At 38.5% G+C, this 23,660-nt stretch overlaps 1 protein-coding gene across 2 annotated transcripts in view; it reads left to right on the top strand.

Moving 5' to 3' along the window:
- RIMS4 (regulating synaptic membrane exocytosis 4) overlaps nucleotides 1-23,660 on the top strand; it is a 117,769-nt gene that overhangs the window by 81,807 nt on the left and 12,302 nt on the right. For both annotated transcript variants that reach the window (XM_070748811.1, XM_070748809.1), the window contains exon 3: nucleotides 23,543-23,655. In XM_070748811.1, coding sequence (XP_070604912.1) covers nucleotides 23,543-23,655 — 113 coding nt within the window. The remainder of the gene's footprint in view (nucleotides 1-23,542; nucleotides 23,656-23,660) is intronic.

The raw sequence follows: 23,660 nt of genomic DNA, 5'->3' as shown, positions 1-23,660 counted from the left end.
GTTGATTCCAGAGGGCCGGGGCTGCCACAGAGAAGGCTCTTCCCCCTGGGTCCCACCAAATGGCATTGTTTAGTCAATAGGACCCGGAGAAGGCCAACTCTGTGGGACCTGATTGGCAAATTGGATTCGTGCGGCAGAAGGTGGTCCCGCAGGAATTCTGGTCCGATGCCATGTAGGGCTTCATAGGCCATTACCAACACTTTGAATTGTGACCGGAAACTGATTGGCACGTTCTCTGTGGAAACCGCTTCTAAATTCTCAATGTTTTTTACATCCAATTAAAACTAAAACTTTGTCTCCCCCACCCCGCAGAGTCTCCACTCACATGATCCAATCAGCATACAGTCCAGTGGCTAGATGACCTCAGTCTCCCCCTTTCGAACATCTACACCAACGTCCTTTATTAACAAGGGAAAGGATTTTATTTAGGCTACAACAACCCAACTATCTCTGCACACACACCTGTTCCCTGGCCCCTTCGCTTCAGGCTGTGTCAGCCCTGAAGCAGTGGGAAGAGAAACCTTCCCAGAGAAAACAACTAAAAAGAAAATGGCCACATTTTGGCCAACTTCAGAATTGGCAATTTATTTTATTTATTTGTTTATTTATTCGATTTTTATGCCGCCCTTCTCCTTAGACTCAGGGCGGCTTACAACATGTTAGCAATAGCACTTTTTAACCGAGCCAGCATATTGCCCCCACAATCCGGGTCCTCATTTTACCCACCTCGGAAGAATGGAAGGCTGAGTCAACCTTGAGCCGGTGATGAGATTTGAACTGCTGACCTACAGATCTACAGTCAGCTTCAGTGGCTTGCAGTACAGCACTCTACCTGCTGCGCCACCCCGGCTCACTTATAATCCAATTATATTATCCGAGCAGCATTTACACGTTTTAATTTTTGCTTTAAAATTCCTTTTTAACCTTTAGGATCTTTTAATCTAAGTTCCTTTGGCATGTTTACCTTTCTGACTCTCTTTTTCCAGGTATAAGGCCCTTGCTGGTGTTTCTGCTTGACAATTTCACCAATCTTCCACTTTCTACATTTTTCCTTTAACTCTTAGCTTGTTCCTACACATCCATAGCATTTTTGAACCTGTTCCTGGCATTGTTTTCTTACTGAATGGTGAAAATGACTTTGACTCATTTCTGGATGTGCAGAGGACACAATTTTGCTCTTCTTCCTCCTTTCTCCAATTACTTTTTGAAATTGCTCTTTATTGTATGTTCTATCCCCTTAGCAACAATCTCCTAGCACTAGTTGCTGGGACTAGTCTTCCCAATGTTCCAATTTCTTGAACCATTTTGAACCAATGCCCCCCCCCCCTGCTGCAATTTCTTCCCATCAATTTGCTTAAAAACAGACACTTAAACTGGTCAACGTACAATTTTCCCAATCTCTTTTCCATTCCTTTTTTAAAATGGGTGTTAACACTGGCCACTTTCCAGTTTTCCAATATAAAGAAAGGCATGTTACCTGTTTGTACTGAAAAGTTCAAAATTTCACATTCACATTTTTGAAGAATGTATAGATGACTCTTATGTGGACCTGTTGATTGTTTGTTTGTTTGTTTGTTTATTCATTCATTCATTCATTCATTCATTCATTCATTCATTCATTCATTCATTTATTTGTCCAATACACAAATACATAGGAAGAAAAATAGACATTTGATAGTAAAAATGAGGGTGAAAGTGAAGTTAGAGGAGAGGATGTATGAAGGGAAGAGAATATATAAGGTAGGTGGAAGAAAGGAAAGACAATTGGACAGAGGACGAAAGGCACATCAGTGCACTTATGTACGCCCCTTACTGGCCTCTTAGGAACCTGGAGAGGTCAATCGTGGAGAATCTAAGGGAGAAGTGTTGGGGGTTGACACAATTGAATCCGGTAATGAGTTCCACGCTTCGATAACTCGATTGTTGAAATCATATTTTTTATAGTAAAGTTTGGAGCGGTTAGTATTAAGTTTAAATCTGTTGCGTGCTCTTGTGTTATTGCGGTTGAAGCTGAAGTAGTCATTGACCGGTAGGACGTTGCAGCATATGATCTTGTGAGCAATACTCAAATCATGTTTTCAGTTTGTCAATAAAATCTAGGTTTTAGATCCTAATCCTTCATCTCATTGCTTTATTCCTCTTTCTTCCTGAAAAGACAGTTGCAAAAAAATTCATTCAACCTCCTCTGCATATCCTTATTTAATTTTTGCCAACCCTTTCACTGTCTTATCATTCAGTATTTTGTCTGTTTCACTAGTTAATTTCCTTCTAACTGATATGTAGACAAGTGACTCAGTTAATTTTTGAAGGGTGATTTAAAGCTAAGAACCTTTACAGGATTGTTTTTTTCTCATCATCATATTACACCCATCACTGCCATCAAGTTGCTTTGCTCTATGTAACTATAACACAACTTACATTTTCCATCAAAATGCCTCCAGCAAATGATTCTCCTGTGTAATTTCAATAATGCAGCTCTGCTTCTTGTCTGTATTACAAAACTGATTAACAGGAATGCATTTGTATGCCTTTGACGGTGCTAAAAGCTGTTTGCCACATGACCACAGATTTTTCTATTCAGGATATTTAGACTTTTCCTGAGAAACAACAAACACCTTGTATCATCTCAGCAGCTTTATTGCTGCTTTTACTTCCCAGCTGTGATCAGAGGGGAGAAAGCAATAACAGTGCAATCCTAAAAATAGTATTGCATCTGGACAAAATATAAAGTTGCTCCCTTAATGGCATGCACCTGTGCTCTTGGCAGTAAAATCAGAGGGGGAATGAAGGAATTAAAAAAGCTGTCTCGTATTCAGCTAGACCTTCTCTTGTATTGATCCACAGAGTTCTTTTAGATTGTGCTGAAAATGTCGCATTTGGGGCATTTTTAAACAAACCAATGGGATGTAAGCCTAATGGTGGGAATTCATGCTTATCTGGAAATGCTCATTTTCATTCTCGATAGTTTGATTCCCTGCAGGTTATATTTTCCGTAATGTAAAATGTCAGTTGACAGACAGTTATGCCTCTGAAGTATTCGTGTCATGGGATTAATAGCTGTTAATACAACAGACAAAACGATGGCTCCATAAAACACGATAAAAAGCAGAATTATTGCCTTATACAATTCCTTAGTGAAAGCTTTCTTCCAAATTAAAAGGTTAAGGTCCCCAAATTCAGACGCGGGTTTCTGATAGTATCTCATTGTTGCAAAATTTATAGGCAGTTTAAGGAAAGTGTGAGATGTGAGTCCTTAAATTTATTCCAGTACCAATCTTGCTTTTATTTTCTAGACTTGGTCACTGATGGCTGTACTAGATATATTTTACTATGAGTATCTCCTCTATAACCTTCATCATGTATTTTACTATGTGTATATAGATATATACCCACTAAAACCCTCATTGTGTATTGGACTAAATAAATAAATGAATGAATGAATGAATGAATGAATGAATGAATAAATACACAAATACATAAATAAATAGAGAATATTCTATATTATTGCCTTTTCTGTGTTCAAAGAAGGAAGGCGCTAAATAAATATTTGCCATGGAATCTCCATTTTAATTTCCTTTTCAATTGATTGCCAAAACCAATCAATGCTAAAGGATGAATAAAGAAGTGTTTGAATTAAGATTTCAGTTATGGCTGACTAAACCTGTATCATGGGAAATAGTACTGTGCAATAATTTATTTAAGGCAATATTTGATTGATTGATTGATTGATTGATTGATTGATTATATGCCATTAAGTAATTTTTGACTCCTAGCAACAACATATGTAGTTTTTTTCCCCTTGATGAACTGTCCTTAGCTTTTACTTTCAAGTCTTTCAACAGTACTGTACACTGATTGCCACTGTAATTTATTTAAGGCAATATTGCTGAAGAACCAATGCATTATAGGTATAACTTAAATGATGTAATTATGAAGTCCTTGAAGTCCCCTGAGCGTTGTTGTTTACTGGCAAATATTGATGTAATTTCATTTTTCATAACCTATGGTTTGAATTAGTGCATTCCGAATATATGCGTTAATAATGACAATGCATCTTATGTTTTTCTTCATGGTCTTGTGATGTTATGATTTGATGTAAGAACTCATTCTTTCCATGTTGAAAGTTCAACATACAGTCCTGGCATCTTCACTAAGGATTGAATCTTTCCTGTTAGAAACATTGCTTATACCAGGCTAGATCTTACATAGTAGAATGCAGTTTTCAACCCTGACTTTAATATTCTTTCAATTAGATTTGAATTCATAAAAAATAAATTGCTTAATGAAGCTAAAAAACAGTTACATTGGCTCACCTATCTTATGCATTGCTTTTACCTTGACATAGTTTATGTGGAAATAAGTGCCCTTCATACACAAAGTGATACCTTGTCTTACAAACTTAATTGAGGTTCTTAAGGTGAAAAGTTTGTAAGACAAAGTTTGTAAGACAAAACAATGTTTCCCATAGAAATCAATGGAAAAGCGATTAATGCGTGCAAGCCCAAAATTCACCCCTTTTACCAGCCGAAGCGCCTGTTTTTGCGCTGCTGGGATTCCCCTGAGGCTCCCCTCCCACCTCCAGACCTCTGTGTTTTTGCGATGCTACGATTTCACTGAGGCTCCCCTCGCTGGGAAACCCCACCTCCAGACTTCCGTTGCCAGCGAAGCGCCCATTTTTTGCGCTGCTGGGATTCCCCTGCAGCATCACAAAAACACAGAAGTCTGGAGATGGGGTTTCACATGGAGGGGAGCCTCAGGGGTATCCCAGTAGCACAAAAACGGGTGCTTCGCTGGCAACGGAAGTCCGGAGGCGGGGCATCCCAGCGGCGGCGGTGGGTTTGTAAGGTGAAAATAGTTTGTAAGAAGAGGCAAAAAAATCTTAAACCTCGAGTTTGTATCTCGAAAAGTTTGTATGATGCATTTGTAAGACGAGGTATCACTGTATATATTCTCCACATGCAGGGAAGCAAAAAACCTCACCGATATATGGGCCCGCATATGCCCCAGTGCAAGATTTTGCTACCTGCACAGGTTTGGGAAGCAAAATTGCACTCGATCCCATACTTGTGCGCAATGAAGGGCTACCAAAGTTTTCACTACAACAACAACAACAACAACAACAACAACAACAACAACAATAATAATAATAATAATTTATTAGATTTGTATGCCACTCCTCTCCGCAGACTGAGGACATTCTGGGCATGGCTTATTTTGCAGGTGTGGCTGGATGGTCATGTGACTGGGTAGGAGTGACTTGCCAGCCATGTGACCAGGTGGGAGTGGCTTGACAATCATGTGACTTGACCAAGGATTTTCCAAGAACCTCAAAACAATATCCATATCAATGGACTCAAAACAAGCAGGTCATCGAATTCACCCACATCCTAGAAGTGAGCAGCTATAGAATAGTGAAATGACAGAAACATCTCACTTAGAATTTATTTATTTTATTTATTTGTTTGTTTTGTCAAGTACATATTGGAGGTATGTAAAGATATAATAATATTCATTTACATGATACTAGTGACAAGAAAATATAAGAAGAAACATGAGATATAATAACATTCATATGCACGGTATGCATATGAAAACACATTTTGAGCATTGTCATAAAGGTGCCTTCATGATTGAAATGGCCACTCACAAAATAATTACTTACTCAAAGGCAACAGTCTAAAGTGTTCCTTGCTATTTTCGCAGCCTAAGTGAACATCCCAAAATGCTTCATTACACATAACAGTCTTAACCCTCCTTCCTGCAGACTACCAAACAAAATCAAGGTTTCTGGCTAAACATTAGGTTTCAAGCATTATTCATTTTATTTTCTAGAGCAGGGGTCCCCAAACTTGGCAACTTTAAGACTTGTGAATTTCAACTCCCAGAATTCTCCAGCCAGCTATGAAGACCTCTGTTCTAGAGAATACTATATCCATTCTGAAAGGAGGGGGAGGCAGAAACCCAGATCACATAGAATTAATTCCAGATCTTATCTCCTACTTTGAGCTGTGCACAATTAGCCATACTGGCAAGAGCCCACCACTGCTCTCTTGGATGGTTATACATTATAGGGGATTAATCGGACTACTATAGATGACTTTTATGATTTTTTCCAATATGACATTTCTATTATTCTAGTTGGGCTATGTGTTATATATCAATACAGGTCCTAAAGAACAAATTGAGATACGAAAAGTTTCAGGATTGAAATTAGGATATTTAGGAGTTTGGTTATTAAAAAATCCTAATAGAATTGCGACGGTTAATTATAATTCAATATGGAAGTGAATCCAAAAGCAGATTAAAAAATGGAAGAAAAAAAGGTTGAGAAGAATGGCAAAGATTAGAGCTCTTAAAATGATGATTATTCCAAAAATGATGTATTTATTTCAGGTTTTCCCAGGTACCTTTCCAGGGGCAAAATTGAGGGAATGAGATAGTAAACTAAATTTTTGGATTGAAGGAAATAAAAGACCTAGAATAAGAAAAAGATGGCTGTTTGCCAATGAGAAAGAGGGGTGGGTGGGGAGCCCAAGCTTAGAGTTATATAGGGAAGCATTTCAAATAGAAAGATTAATACATGTCTAAAATTCCCTCATAGGCCTACAAACATCATTTTAACCATGAAGTACAAACACAATTTTATCTGTGAAGCATCCTCCTACCATGATTAGATATTGTATTGAAACAATTTATTTAGCCACCGTAGGAATAAACTGCTGAGCTAGACCTTTGCCCTCATTCAGCACAATTTTTTTGCTATGCTGACTGGAGAATTCTGGGAGTTGAAGTCCATAAGTCTTAAAGTTGCCAAGTTTGGGGACTCCTGGTCTATATGAAGACGTTCCTCAGAATTCTTTTATGTCTTCCTTTCATGTATTGTTGCCTTTAGAACGCCGGTTGCAGTGAAGAGAAGGTTTATATCAGAGTAGCACAGCTGATTTTTTTTTTTCCAGATTTGGAACTAACTCTGATAAAATTCAGTAAGCGTTTGTGGTTGTTGTTTTGTTTTTTCAGCAGATTATGTTTGTTTTATTGACTCTGTGGGATGTTTGCATCCTCCTACCATGATTTGATATTGTACTGAAATGATTTATTCAGCCACCGTAGGAATAAACTGCTGAGCTAGACCTTTGCCCTCATTCAGCACAATTTTTATGGTGCTTTCATGACTGTGTATGAATGAGGGAAGCTTTATTGTTTTAATTATAATTATCTTGAGGAGGATGTGGATGGGGCCAGAAAGTGGAGTGTAAGTGTTTAGATGAAATACAAGAGCCCCAATGTATAAGAGAACTCATGGATTATTGAAAACAGAATAAAGATAATTTTTCTACACTATCCTATAATATTTCTGGCATCGGACCAGAATATCTCCGGGACCGCCTTCTGCCGCACGAATCCCAGCGACCGGTTAGGTCCCACAGAGTTGGCCTTCTCCGGGTCCCGTCGACTAAGCAATGTCGTTTGGCGGGACCCAGGAGAAGAGCCTTCTCTGTGGCGGCCCCGACCCTCTGGAACCAGCTCCCCCCAGATATCAGAGTTGCCCCCACCCTCCTTGCCTTTCACAAGCTCCTTAAAAACCCACCTCTGTCGTCAGGCATGGGGGAATTGAAATTTCCCTTCCCCCTAGGCTTATAGAATTTATACATGGTATGCTTCTTTGTATGAGTGGTTCTTTAAATTGGGGTTTTTTAGATTGTTTTAATATTAGATTTGTTTACATTGTCTTTTTATATTGTTGTTAGCCGCCCCGAGTCTTCGGAGAGGGGCGGCATACAATCTAATAAATACAAATACAAATATTTACCCAATGTTTACAATGTGCTGACTAGCCCACAGGATACCAACAGCGCAAAAGTCTCATACATTCCACATTGAGTAGTATTTAAAGGCTTTCTTGTTTTCTAATTTACCACTGGCTTGTTTTGATTTCTGAAGCTAAGATAGCCTTCTTTAGAATAACTGAACAACAGTCTGTCACTGCAAGAAGTGGAGAGACATACGCCTGTTTGATAAGGGGAAGTAAAAAGAAACCCATTATTCAAGGACATTTTGTCATTGTATTCCACCTTCCCTTTCAGGTTTTATTTGAACTCTTAAAACAGAACGTTCTCTTGCTGCTTCCCTAGAGATTGTGTGAGCCTGTTTCTCATTTACTCCACTCAAAAAGGCAACTTGAGTGGCCGAAGAGCCTGCTGCTGTTTGTTACACATCTACTTGTGACACTATTTCTGTTCATAGCACATACAGGTGTGCTAAACACTAAGAAGTTCATCTGGGTGAAGCCCCCATTCAGTTGGACTAGATTAAAGCTACGTGAATTATCCAGACTCTGGGAAGGTGTCATTTACTTATTTATTTATTTATTTATTTATTTATTCATTCATTCATTCATTCATTCATTCATTCATTCATTCATTCATTCAATTTTTATGCCGTCCTTCTCCTTAGACTCAGGGCGGCTTACAACATGTTAGCAATAGCACTTTTTAACAGAGCCAGCATATTGCCCCCACAATCCGGGTCCTCATTTTACCCACCTCGCAAGGATGGAAGGCTGAGTCAACCTTGAGCCGGTGATGAGATTTGAACCACTGACCTTTAGATCTACAGTCAGCTTCAGTGGCCTGCAGTACAGTGCTCTACCTGCTGCGCCACCACGGCTCTTTTTTATACTAGTACTAAGGGTAAATAGAGAATCTGGGAAACCGTATGTTTATTAAAATAGATTATCTCAACATGATTTGAATCCATTTTTCCCAAGTTTGCTGTGTCAACTAAATTGCCATTTGAGCTAAAATGCCTGTAGATTTTTTGCTCTCTCTTGGGTTATGTCTAAAGTTCCTTCCAACTTTCTCACACCTGGCTACCTTAAAGTGAAGTAATGGTAGTGTTGTGGTTGGCTCTGGCCCAGCTCCTGCCCCAAGGAATGTGGAGGTGGATGTGGGGGAAACATCCACATGCCACAGGCCTGTTTTGCTCCTGATTGAATATCCCGATGAAGGCTCCTCTGACAAAGGAAGCATGAGTAGCAGGGAAGAGGGGAGTTTGACAGACAGCCCAGGAGGAGATCAATCATCCTTATCATCTTTGGATTCTGAACAAGAATGTATAACAGACCCATGCATGTGTAGAGTGATGCATAGGAGAGAACAACTGAAGGATTATTACAGGAGAGAGGTGAGGCCACCTGTGGTTGGGTGGGGCTGCTGTAATTAGTGCTACAGATAAAAAGAGCAGTGTGCTGATTTAGCCTCGTGGAAGTTTATCTGATTCATAGTTTCGTCAAGATTGTGGTTTTGCTGTTTCCCTGTTCAAGATTGTGTGTGGACTTTCTGGACTTTGGAATTGGACTCAATTTCCCAGTTACTGGGTGAGAAATTGGATTGCATTTAACCTGTGCATTGTGTGTACCAGAAAATCCCTTTGACATTTAAAAAGGGAGTTTTTTCTGCTTTTCTGTTGATAAAGACTTTTGGTTTTCCTTCTATCATGTGGTGTGTGTCTTTTTGGACCAATTACCCTGTAATTACGGGCGGTTGGTACACGCCGGCAGAACAGGTAGATCCAACTTTGGATTGCAGACTATAAGGGGGATAAACTCCTGTTAGACTTCATTGCTCTCCTTTAGTTATTTATGTCTAACCAGCCTTCTAGTCTTCTTACACCTTTTGTTCCAGGGGTGAAATCAGGGGTGGGCTGCTGCCCGGACCAAGGGGGGATGCAGTGGGGTAGCAAAAATGGAGCTCCACCCCACAGCACTCAATTTGCACTGAAAGATGTTGGAAAAAAATGCAGGGTCTTCTGCATAAGCCACACCCACAGTGTGGTAGTAAAAAAATTGGTAGCCCTTCACTGAGTGAAATCCAGCAGGTTCTGACAGGTTCTAGAGAACCAATAACAGAAATTTTGAGTAGTTTGGAGAACTGGCAAATCCCACTTCTGGCTGGCTCCAGAGTGGATTTTACAATATCCTTCCTCTGTCACGCCCACCAAACCACACCACGTCCAACCCAGGAGTGGAGGGGGAATTGGAATTTTGCAGTATCATTCCCCTGGAGTAAGGTGGGAATTGAGGTTTTGCAGTATGCTTCCTATGTCACATCCACCAAGCCAAAATCACAGCATGGCACCAAGCCATGCTCACAGAACCGATAATTTTTTTTAAAAAAAAGGATTTCGCCACTGTTTTGTTCCGAAGAAAACACATGATCACATCTATATGGTGGAACTGCACTCCAGGGAAGCCTTCTCTATGTAACTAGAAATGATTCCTCTCTATAGATCTATAATGGTCATTCGTTGCTGCAGAATCTAGCCAATTCATTTTTAAAATGGATTTCCAACTTTAAATTGGCTGGGACATGCTGGTTTAGAAAAAAAAACTGACAATGTGGTCCTATGCTTCCTAACACTAAGGAGGAAAATTATCTTGAAAATTGCCTGGGAAGAAGGGAAAATAGAAATACATTTAATTGTCTAAATTATACAACATCGGGAACAAAAAGAGCTAATCTCTTTTAAGAAGTAAACCAGTAAAATGCCACTTTAACAGATTATTTGCTCCATTTATTACGTTAGGTAATCAGGCATCTCAGTGCCTACAGATTTCGTAAAAGACCAATTTTAGAAAAAAAAATATGGTGATGCAGCATTTAACAATTAAGACAACGATTTTTGCTCTCATTTTTTTCTGATCATTGGTGCTTGCTTTATAAACTTTAATAAATAGTCTCCAGGAATAAGAGGAAGTTACTGCAATTTCCTTTTTTTTTTTTGACTGCATATAACATTATCTTTGATTCAGCTTCTCCCAATTCTCAGATTGATGTCTGATGAACATAAGGATGAAATTCACAGCAATTCTAAACAGTATTCTTGTATTGAACATTAGTATGCTCTGTCTTATGTTCCCTCTCACTGGTGATGGCATTTTGAATTTACTTTAGGGGTGGGCTGCTAGCTGGAACGCTAAACTGGGCTCACCACCACGGCTCATGAGTGCTAGTAGGGCCAGTGCGATTATATGTTGAAAACTCACTTTCTTCACTTTCATTTGGCCAACATATTGGGGCTTCTGACAATTAAATGACCATCTGCCAAAGTTGGGCTAGTAGATTTTTAAACTCTTGTAATTTTGATGCCATCTTGAAGTCATTCATAATTTTGTAATTCATAACTGGTGTATAGTTATCTTCCCAACCAACCAAAACCACAGCAGGATGATATGAACTTCTCTTCGTTAAGTCTCTTTCCACTTCATTTTACATCCAGCAGCAACCATGTATATGTTTCTTCCTGCAGTTTTCCAGTGGCATGCTTTCTTGTTATTATAATTATTATTAATGACCATTGGGCTAATTTTTTTATTATTCTCTTTCAATTTAGTGGGATTAAAAAAGGCTTGCTGGGTGGAATATTCACAAGAAGGGTGCAGGACTTTGTCACCTACTTTAGTTATCTGGTGACATGAAATATGGGAATTTTCTCTTTCCCCGTAGCATTGTTTTTTCCAAGGTCATAGTTGGAATCTTACTAAATCTCTAAGGCAGGATCCTTTCAATTAAAGTTACTGTTGTTATTATTATTATTATTATTTATTAGATTTGTATGCCGCCCCTCTCCGAAGACTCGGGACGGCTCACAACAATAATAAAAACAATATAGTAGTGGAACAAATCTAATATTAAAAAACATATAAAACCCTATCATTATTTTAAAAAAAACAAAACCAAACAGCACATTCATACCAAACATAAAACAAAGTATAAAAAAGCCTGGGGGAAAGGTGTCTCAATTCCCCCATGCCTGGCGGTATAAGTGAGTCTTGAGTAGTTTACGAAAGACAGGGAGGGTGGGGGCAGTTCTAATCTCCGGGGGGAGATTGAACTTGAAACTCTTTACACAGGAAATCAGGGTAATCTTACTAAGTTTAAGGCCTTAGCTTGCTACAGAAATGCCATAATGTAAGGCCAAGTAACCAGAAGGCAGGGCTTTTGAATGTCAATGAGGAGCTTCAACCTCTTTTGCTACATGAATCTTTTTTTTAAAGATATGGATCAATAGCTATTTGGGGTTTGGGAGAATTTAAGAAGCTGAATACTAAGTTCTTGGTCTGGCATCGCATAGCGATGCTTGGCATGCAAGATCTTAGAAGAGCATTAAAAATAGATTTGAAAAGAGGTCACAAACTCCACGCAGTCAAGAAAAGAAATTAATGATATGTTGGACTAAACTTAGCTGTGCAAAAGATGCTTTCCACCTGCTAATGTGTCACATTTGGCACATTGAAGGGGAACTGCTTCCACTTGGGATTTCTTCAAAGCCATTCCCTGCTGCGGGCAATTTCTTTCATTAGGCTCTTTGAAGACTGTCCTTCCAAAATAACAGTTTAAAAGCAGATCAAGAATACAGATAATTTAAAAAGGAATGTATGGGGGGGGGGGAAATATCATTAAACCCAGCAAAGACAACAAGGCAACCTGTTTAAATATCTATCTGATTTATGGTACAGAATAGATCTGATGCTGAGAGACATTGAGGCACCGGACCAGGGTATCTACGAGACCGCCTTCTGCCGCACGAATCCCAGCGACTGGTTAGGTCCCACAGAGTGGGCCTTCTCCGGGTCCCGTCAACAAAACAATGTCGCTTGGTGGGGCCCAGGGGAAAAGCCTTCTCTGTGGCAGCCCCGACCCTCTGAAATCAACTCCCCGCAGAGATCAGAATTGCCCCCACCCTCCTTGCCTTTCGTAAGCTCCTTAAAACCCACCTCTGTCGTCAGGCATGGGGGAATTGAGACATTCTTTCCCCCTAGGCCTTTATAATTTATGCATGATATGTTTGTTTGTTTGTATGGATGCTTAGTTTTATAATAAGGTTTTTTTAGTTGTTTTTAGTATTGGATTTACATGATGTTTTTTATTACTGTTGTTAGCCGCCCCGAGTCTATGGAGAGGGGCGGCATACAAATCCAATAAATAAATAAATTAAATAAATAAATAAATTGAGCTAGGATCGTGATGGTGAAACAATGGCACGTTTCCCAGAGGTGGCACACAGAACCCTCTCTGTGGGCATGAGCACGATCACAAGCTTCTCTTGGGTTCCAGCGTGCACAGCTGTCTGGCATACATGCGCATGGCAGAACCTGGAAGAGCAGCTGGCTGCTGCATGCATACACACAGGTCTTCTGGGTTTGGTGCTTTGGCATGCGCACATGTGCATGAGCACATGCGTGCATGATCCAGTTTCAGCACTCGGTACCGAAAAGGTTACCCATCACTGAGCAAGGAGAATATCAACATATTAGACATGTTCTATTCAACTAGGAACAGAACAGCAGGTTAACCAAGCTGGGATTAGCCACTAGGTAAGCATTAATGAATTGGCTGACCTAGTATTGTCATGTATAACTGCAACATCTGTGACATTGTTCTTTCTGTCTAACTTTATTGTTGATGCGGCTGCTGCTTCTATTTGTACATGGTTATATTTGTTCCACATGCTTTGTTATTTAATATTTGTGCCACTTCCTGTAAAAAAGCCTCTCGAAAAGATATACAAAACAAAGAATAAGAGCAATACACTAAAATAGGCTGACTCAGCCTTCCGTCCTTCCGAGGTGGGTAAAATGAGGACCCGAATTGTGGGGGCAATATGCTGGCTCTGCTAAAAAGTGCTATTTCTAACTTGTTGTAAGCCGCCCTGAGTCTAAGGAGAAGGGCGGCATAAAAATCAATCAATCAATCAAACAAACAAACAAGCAAACAAGCAAACAAATAAATAAATATAACCTATAAATAGAAATGGGAAGAATACTGGGGGGAAGGAAGTAATCCAAGATGGTGGATGAGATTACCCTAATGGCAGTAAAGGGAGATATTGTGGTTATGGGTGATTTCAACATGCCTGATGTTGACTGGAATATCCCTAGTGCCCTTACATGCAAAAGTAAGAATATAGTAGAGGCCTTTACAGGAGCAGCTATGGCACAGCTAGTTAAGACACCAACTAGAGGGGAGAATATTCTAGATTTAGTTTTTACCAATGGGAATCGGGTTTCAGAGGTCAAGGTGGGAGAAAATTTAGGTTGCAGTGACCATCTATGTTTGTGGTTTGATGTAAAAACTGATGGTGAGCAATCCTATACTGCAACCAAAGTATTGGATTTCAGAAAAACAAATTTTAATGCAATGGGGGAATATTTAAATAATGAATTAAAGGGGAGGGATAAAATGGCAGGAGCAAGCACCCAGTGGACTGTATTAAAAAAGGCCATCTTAAAAGCCACAAGACTTTATGTAAAGCAAGTAACTAAAGGTAAAAGGAAGAAGAAACCGCTATGGTTTAGCAATGATGTAAGGGCTATAGTCAATGAAAAAAAGGCTGCCTATAGGAGGTATAAAGAGTCTGGAAGTATAGCTGATAGAGAGGTGTATAAAATGAGACAGAAGGAGGCGAAACAGATAATATATGCTGCTAAAGCCTCAAAAGAGGAAGAAATAGCAAAATCTGTAAAGAAGGGGGATAAAACCTTCTTCAGATATATTAGTGATAGGAAGAAGAAAAACTGCAGCATCACAAAGCTTAGTACCGGGAATAATACATACATTGATGGGAATAAGGAGATCGCTGACCATTTCAATAGCTACTTCTGTTCAGTTTTCTCAAAAGACACCTTACAAAATAATAATAATACTATAGAGGGATATAGCATTGCTTCCAGCTGTACGGATTCAGCTCCAGTGATCTTAGAAGCCGATGTCTTAGAAGAACTTGAAAGATTAAAGATAAATAAGGCAATGGGTCCAGATGGCATCCACCCCAGAGTTCTTAAAGAACTCAGATCTGTCATTGCTACCCCCCTGACTGATTTGTTTAACAAATCCCTGTTAACAGGAGATGTTCCTGAGGATTGGAGAATGGCCAGTGTTGTGCCTATCCACAAGAAGGGCAGTAGAGATGAAGCTGGTAACTACAGGCCAGTTAGCTTGACATCAGTTGTAGTTAAAATGATGGAGACTCTACTCAAAAAGAGGATAAATCAGCATCTAAAAAACAATAACTTATTGGACCCAAATCAGCATGGCTTTACTGAAGGCAAATCGTGTCAGACTAATCTCATTGAGTTCTTTGACTATGTCACAAAGGTGCTGGATCAAGGTGGTGCCGTGGATATTGCCTATCTGGACTTCAGCAAAGCCTTTGATACGGTTCCACATAAAGAGCTGATAGATAAATTAGTGAAGATTGGACTTAATCCCTGGATAGTTCAGTGGATTTCAAGCTGGCTGAAGCATAGACATCAGAGAGTTATTGTTAATGGCGAGTATTCTGAGCAGAGTCAGGTTACAAGCGGTGTGCCACAAGGGTCTGTTCTGGGTCCTATTCTTTTTAATATGTTTGTGAGTGACATAGGGGAAGGTTTGGTAGGGAAGGTTTGCCTATTTGCCGATGACTCTAAAGTGTGCAATAGGGTTGATATTCCTGGAGGGGTCTGTAATATGGTAAATGATTTAGCGTTACTAGATAAATGGTCAAAGCAATGGAAACTGCAGTTTAATGTTTCCAAATGTAAAATAATGCACTTGGGGAAAAGGAATCCTAAATCTGAGTATTTAATTGGCAGTTCTGTGTTAGCAAAAACTTCAGAAGAGAAGGATTTAGGGGTAGTGATTTCTGACAGTCTCAAAATGGGTGAACAGTGTGGTCGGGCGGTAGGAAAGGCAAGTAGGATGCTTGGCTGCATAGCTAGGGGTATAACAAGCAGGAAGAGGGAGATTGTGATCCCCTTATATAGAGCGCTGGTGAGACCACATTTGGAGTACTGTGTTCAGTTCTGGAGACCTCACCTACAAAAAGATATTGACAAAATTGAACGGGTCCAAAGACGGGCTACAAGAATGGTGGAAGGTCTTAAGTATAAAACGTATCAGGAAAGACTGAATGAACTCAATCTGTATAGTCTGGAAGACAGAAGGAAAAGGGGGGACATGATCGAAACATTTAAATATGTTAAAGGGTTAAATAGGGTTCAGGAGGGAAGTGTTTTTAACAGGAAAGTGAACACAAGAACAAGGGGACACAATCTGAAGTTAGTTGGGGGAAAGATCAAAGGCAACATGAGAAAATATTATTTTACTGAAAGAGTAGTAGATCCTTGGAACAAACTTCCAGCAGACGTGGTTGCTAAATCCACAGTAACTGAATTTAAACATGCCTGGGATAAACATATATCCATCCTAAGATAAAATACAGGAAATAGTAAAAGGGCAGACTAGATGGACCAAGAGGTCTTTTTCTGCCGTCAGTCTTCTATGTTTCTATGTTTCTAATCCAATCTTCAAATAGACAATGGCTAGGTGAACAGAGGGGTTTTCAGCAGAGGTCTAAAAGATGATGAGAACCATAGGCCCCTTATGAATTTCAGGGACAAGATTATTTTGGAGCATAGCAGCCACTCAAGATTGGCCTTCCATGACAGTGAAATCTGCAAGAGCCACATCTCCATATTATTTAGCTGTTCTTTCTGACAACAAGCACACTTCCCAATTCGCCCACTGATCTTGTCATGATTTATTCTTAGTTTATTGGCTCTCATCCATCTCATTGCTGTCTTCAGACTATAGTTTGGAACATGTTGACATTCTTGATTCATGTTACATGGAGAAATATAGCATCATCAACATATTGATAATACCTGCCAGAGATCTTTTGGCATTCATGTTAAAATATCATTGAAGACTAATAAGTGGCCTGTGGTACTCCTGTCAATCACTTAATGTTAACCTTCATGTTTATCCTTGCAAGGATTCCTTGTCTCTGGTGCTACCGGTGTGCTCCTGGAGACCGGTGCGGCCATGCGTGTAAACTGGAAAAGGTGCAAAAAAGGACAACTAGTATGATCAAGGAAATGGAGCATCTCCCTTATGAAACCAGGTTGCAAGGCCTTGGTCTCTTTAGCCTTGAAAGACAGCGTTTAAGGGGTGACTTAATCGAAGTGTATAAAATAATGCATGGGATAGAAAAGGTGGATAGAGAAAAATTATTTTCTCTATCACACAATACTAGGATGAGGGGGCACTCCCTAAAGCTCATAGGTAAGAAAGCAAGGACAAATAAAGGGAAATATTTCTTCATCCAGAGGATCATTGATTTATGGAATTCACTTCCAGAAGAGGTCGTGACATCTGTCAGCCTTGATAGCTTTAAGGCAGGATTAGACAGATTGATGGATGCTAAGTGTATTGGTGATTGTTGAAATGGATGTCCAAGTGCTGCCTCTATGTTGGTTGAGGCAGGCAGGATTCCCTTGAGTACCATTTGTTGGGGGTCAAGGGAAAGGGAGGGTTTTGCCTTCTCTTTCTACTCTTTCTACTCAAGATCCCCATGGACAATTGGTGGGCCACTGTGGGACACAGAATGCTGGACTCGATGGGCTTTGGCCTGATTCAGCATTATATTAGGTGTGTCTTGTGATCAAATTTCAAGCTGAGATGGTTCAATATTGTGGTGGAAATGTTCAGAGGCACAACAGGGAGATATCTTTCCCAAGGAGCAAGGAGGCAGTTCAGGGTGCAAATTTTGATGTGTAGGAAGAGAGCCAAGGCAACCCTCCATTACATTTTACAGGGTGCAGATAATAATTATACAAATTTGTGCTTACATCTGGGAAGATTTCCATCTATAGGTGAGCAACAATACTTGGAGGTAACTTCTCATGTCATTCTTATTTTTATATTTATTTTATTTTATTTTATTTTATTTATTTTTTATTTTATTTTACTTTATTTTATTTTATTTTACTTTACTTTACTTTACTTTACTTTACTTTATTTTATTTTATTTTATTTTATTTTATTTTTTATTTGTTTTGTCAAGTACATATTGGTGGTATACAAAGATATAATAATATTCATACACATGATCCTAGTAAAAAGAAACATTAGGACAGGGGACGGAAGGTACGCTGGTACACTTATGCACGCCCTTTACTGACCTCTTAGGAATCGAGGTCAACAGTAGATAGTCTAAGAGTAAAGTTTTGGGGCTTAGGTGAAGATACTACAGAGTCTGGTAGTGAGTTCCATGCATCAACTACTCGGTTATTAAAGTCGTATTTCCTGCAGTCGAGTTTAGAGCGGTTTACATTAAGTTTGTATCTGTTGTGTGCTCGTGTGTTGTGGTTGAAGCTAAAGTAGTCGTTGACAGGAAGGACGTTGTAGCACATGATTTTGTGGGCTATGCTTAGATCGTGTTTAAGGCAATGTAGTTCTAAGCTTTCTAAACCTAGGATTGTAAGTCTAGTTGCATAGGATATTCTGTTGAGAGTGGAGGAGTGGAGTGGAGGGCTCTTCTGATAAAGTATCTCTGGACATTTTCTAGAGTGTTTATATCTGAAATGCGGTGTGGGTTCCAGACAGATGAGCTGTATTCAAGTATTGGTCTGGTGAAAGTTTTGTATGCTCTGGTCAGTAGTGTGAGATTATCAGAACAGAATCTACAAAAAAAATAAATAAAAAATCCCCAGTGCTTGACTGAAGCTACTGTGGGCTTACTTTTCCTTCACACCCTTCCTTTTCTTGCTGATTGCTTTCTTTCCACTACAATGGCCCAGCAACACGTTCTGCCCTCTGCTGACCTTGTTCAAACCTGATGATAGAGCCCTTATTGGTTTATCAGATGCTCCTGAGGGCAGGTTTTTTCCATCAGTATAAAGTTTTGAGGAGGACTTTTCCTTAAGCCATCTGATCTAATTTCCTAAAAATCATTAACATGCTGCTGAAATAAGTACATCATTAATTATACTGACCAGAAGGCAAAAAAAAAAGATAGAAGGCAAGAGATTGAAGGGATTTATAAGAGGTGGCTCACTTAGTTTAGCATTGTTTTTGTTCCTTGCTTGCATATGTAAAGATTAGAGAGCCAAGCACAGGGGACAAAGCCATTGTTACATAAAGAATGCAGAGGTTTCTTCAAGTCTGGTAGAATTAATAGAACTGTGAACTTAATATTTTATGTAATAGAGAATATGTAGAGCCTCCCCATCAATTTCTTTCTTCCCTGATTTATCTTTTCTGGAATGTACAAGAAGCAATTTGTCTTAATCCTTTGGGTTGGGTTTTTTTTTGTTTATTTGTTTTGGTCAAGTTGCATAGGAACCTGGTTATGATTTAGTTAAGTGCAACAAGTCAGTCTTGACCTTCATTGATTGCATGGATAAATCCTATCTCAACCTGTCTCTAGTAATAATACGGACCTTCTGAAGTTTCTTTTAAGGATATAATTAATAATGAAAATAGTTTTGCATAGGATTTGTTGTGCTAATGAATAAACCCAGAAGAGATTCTAGAATAAAGGAGAAGGGATATTTGGGAATTATTTATCCAAATCAAATTTTCCTCACACAGCAGATACAAACTTAAAGTAAACCACTCTAAACTCAACTGCAGGAAATATGAAGTAACCGAGTAGCTGATGCATGAACTCACTACCAGACTCTGTAGTATCATCACCTAACCCCCAAAACTTTACTCTTACTTAGACTATCCACTGTTGATCTCTCCCGATTCCTAAGAGGTCAGTAAGGGGCGTGCATAAGTGCACCAGAGTGCCTTCCGTCCCCTGTCCTAATGTTTCTCTTTTACTAGTATCATATATATAAATATTATTATATCTTTCTATACCACCAATATGTACTTGACAAAACAAATAAATTTTAAAAATAAAATAAAAAGAATTGAGGGTTATAACACATCGGATTATAAATTAACTACCATCTAACAGCTGATGAAATATATCTATAGCTAATGTTAACTAACTACAGTACGTAAATTTGTTCTTATAATCCACACGTTTGGCTCCCTATATTCATATAATTGAGTGAAATGGAATATCATAGTGTTAGCCTGTTATAACACTAACATGGTGGTGAAACAAACACATTTTGCAGGAAATGCATTGTTATTAGCATTCTGTTGTGCAGACTAAGCCTATTTATTTTTGCACTGATGACTGAAGACAACACTTGAGTCAGTTTCTCATTAGTGATTTCCACTCTCTTTTATGTCATTCAAACACCCTTGTACTGACTTAACAGTAATGAGGACAGGTTTTGTACTATCACAGTGATGGTTAGATGATGCCATAAAGATGCTCTAGCTTTCTAATGAAGAACAGCAGGAAGTGTAGCATAAGGCTAAAACAAATGATGGAACAGGATGTATCACTTTAAATTGCAAATAAAGATGATGTTATTCATGAAGGTTTCTTTACATAAAATTCTGTAGCTCCTTAAATAGAATGCCAGCATAATATGCTGGGATGAAATCTTTCTGTGTCCCACCCATTTTTATTTATTTTTTACAAGGGATTTGGAGATAAAGGTTAAAATCTCCCATTCCGTTTCTAAAAGGATTCCCACCAATTGATTGAAATGGTATAATTAATTTTCTGCTTTTTTCTTCTGCAAGATGTGTTCATCAGACATCTGACAAAGGAGCTTACCGAATAAAATTCCCAATAAAATCATACAAACACATTGAAAGCAAACATTACAATATCTGTATGGGAATTCTAAAAAACCACAAAGGTAGAGTTGATGTTTTCCCAAGGCCAATTTCAATAACATTATAAACATTATACAATTCCAGTTTATTTTTTTAAAAGGGCCCAAAAAGGAAGTCACTGGCTTACAGTCTCTTCTAGATAATTGCTGCAAAAGTTAATAAAAACCACATTATCAAGGAAACGTCAAGGACAGATCTTAAGGATCAATATGGCTTCTGCAAAGAAAGTCTGCAAACATAATGTTTAATCAGGTTCTAATTCATCAAGACTATCAAAAGCATGTAGACTAAAGATATTGCAATTATTATTAATCTGGATTTTCCAAAGAGCATATGATTAAAATTCCTCCAAAAAAAATATATTCCATCTATAGTTACCATGTAGCACAGAAATGGAGGTCTTGTAGTGTAGGAGTCTCCAACCATGGCACCTTTATGACTTCTGGGCTGGTTGAGGAATTCTGGAAGTTGAAGCTCGCTAGTCATAAAGTTGCCAAGGTTGGAGACCCCCCTGCTCTAGTGGTCAATATTTAGCTGTAGAGTGTGTGTGTGTGTGTGTGTGTGTGTGTGTGTAAGGGTTTAAAAAGTATTAATCCCTCCCTGCTCTGTTAGAAGCATAAATTGTTAATTATTTTATATATGATGTATGGTAAATGACAAGAAGTGGTCCAGATTTATTCAAGAAGATTAACCTGAAACTGAAGACTAAAGATGATTTAAGAAGATTTCATCAAACTGATGGAACAGACATCCCTCTCAACCCTAGTTATGAGTAAAAAGGCCAAAGTAATGATTTATTTTCATTTACAATACAATGAACAGAGTATAGATGCAAAGTACCTATAACCTCATTTAATTAAATTAACAAGGAACCTAGAATTGGGTAATAAACAGCAGTTAAACCTTTGTTGTGCAGTTAATATGGGTTTTTTTGTTTAGTTTAATATGTTTAAACTTGAGGATTAAAAGGTGATTTCTTTTCCCTCACCTATTTATTTTTAATAAACATTTTTAAAGTGTTAAAAAACCTAAACATTTTTAAGGTATTGCTTGCTTGTTTTATTCCTTTGCTTTTATTTTTGTTGTTACTTCAGATTGTATTGGGGTCATTGGGAGAAAACGTGAGTCAGCGGTCCCAAGAAATAGATCTTGACACTGTGGTTTATGGTTTGATGAAACTGTTCACAGGATGTGATTACTGTGCAAAACACGGTGGAAGTTCTTAAGACAGGAATTGAAAATACTGTGGTATCTCTACCTAAGAACGCCTTTACTTACGAACTTTCTAGATAAGAACCAGGGGTTCAAGATTTTTTTGCCTCTTCTCAAGAACCATTTTCCACTTACAAACCCGAGCCTCTGAAACTGTAACTGGAAAAGGCAGGGAGAAGCCTCCGTGGGGCCTCTCTGGGAATCTCCTGGGAGGAAACAGGGCAGGAAAAGGTGGGGAGAAGCTTCCATGGGGCCCCTCTAGGAATCTCCTGGGAGGAAAAAAAATCTAAAAAAAAAAAATCTTCTCCTAAAAAAAATCTTTTTTATACAATTAAAGATTTTAATTCTAAAGATATTTTTTTTAGATTTTTTTTTAGGTTATAATAGTGCTAGATAAGTTAAGTTTGGTTTAGAAACATATTAGAATTAGTTTATATATAAAGAATTATTAGAAGAAGAATTTTCTTTAATGAAAAGTTTAACAAATCTTTTTTTTCTTAACACTCAATTATATATTCAATTATGTATTCTTTCTTCTGTACTTAAATTCATACTTTTGAGATAAGCGGGGAGAATACATCCCCACCTTTTTATGTTGAATGTATGTATGTCTGTTTGTCTATTTTATGAAAAATTAATAAAAAGATTGGGGGGGAAAAAGGAATCTCCTGGGGGGAAACAGGGCCTCCACCCTCCCTGTGATTTCCCCAATTGCACACATTATTTGCTTTTACATTCATTCCTATGGGAAAACTTGCTTCTTCTTACAAACTTTTCTACTTAAGAACCTGGTCACAGAACGAATTAAGTTCGTAAGTAGAGGTACCACTGCACATCAAGGAAATCTCTTTATAAAAGTACCGTATATAGTGCAGTGTTTAAAATTTTAAACTGGTTGCTGCCTCTCAAACGATTGTATTATATTGTATTATGCAGCTGAAAAGGCTGCATAATCAAAATGATGAAGAGAATATGAGCAATTATTTGGGAGCAGTGAGCCCAATTCTCCCCCCCCCCCAAAAAAACCCACCAAGGAGCATGATTTGGGAGACATTTTATATTAGAGAGAAAAAAACACCCTTGAATAAGATGTGGAGTGATATTTGATTATAAAATTATATATTAGTTGGGGTTTCCCCCCCTCCCTCTCCAGCTGGGACAAAGAGGTGCCAAAATAAAATTAAGAAAATTATCTGCTTATTCCGTAGCAGGATCTTTAAAAGAATAAAAAGCTTAGCTTTTCAAAAAACAATTCTGAAAGAGTAGATAGATTCCGCTTCCCTCCCCATTCCCAGCATTTTCATTGACTATAAATAACAAATAGCTGGTCTGTGCAATATTTGATTTCTTCTAAAATGTATACCTCAGAAGAAAAGCTTCATTAAAACATTAATTGCAAACTACTTGGCTCTGCAGATAGATATTTTGTATTTTTCTGCAGTATTGTGGGAGGTGGAGTACAGTTGAGAAAGGGCAAACATCTAAGATTGGCGTAGAAAATTCTATTTTCCTCACATTCTTTTACCAAGGATTTGCCAGTAATTATCTGTACCTGCTCACAGAAAGATATTTCCTAAATTAGAAAGAGAAATTGACTGAGAAAGATATGTAACAATCTGTGTGAAATCAGTGAGAACAGTATCTATAGAAATAGTTATTCATTCTATGCATATCTTCAAGTAATTGTCGACTATTTAATTATCAGGCCATTGTAAAGACTTGAAATAATAGACAGTGCTAACTTACTGATTTTGCAGCTTGAATTTCAATGGAGTTCATCTGGCGTCCACTGGGCAGTTCAGTGATTTCTTGGGCAGCATGGGACCAGCACAGTTTGTGGGTCGTCAGACCTTGGCCACTACCTCCATGGGTAAG

This window comes from Erythrolamprus reginae, chromosome 3 (assembly GCF_031021105.1).
Source record: "Erythrolamprus reginae isolate rEryReg1 chromosome 3, rEryReg1.hap1, whole genome shotgun sequence".
NCBI classification, from domain to species: domain Eukaryota; kingdom Metazoa; phylum Chordata; class Lepidosauria; order Squamata; family Dipsadidae; genus Erythrolamprus; species Erythrolamprus reginae.
Note: the sequence above shows the minus strand (reverse complement) of the source record. Positions and strands in the feature narration are given on the sequence as shown.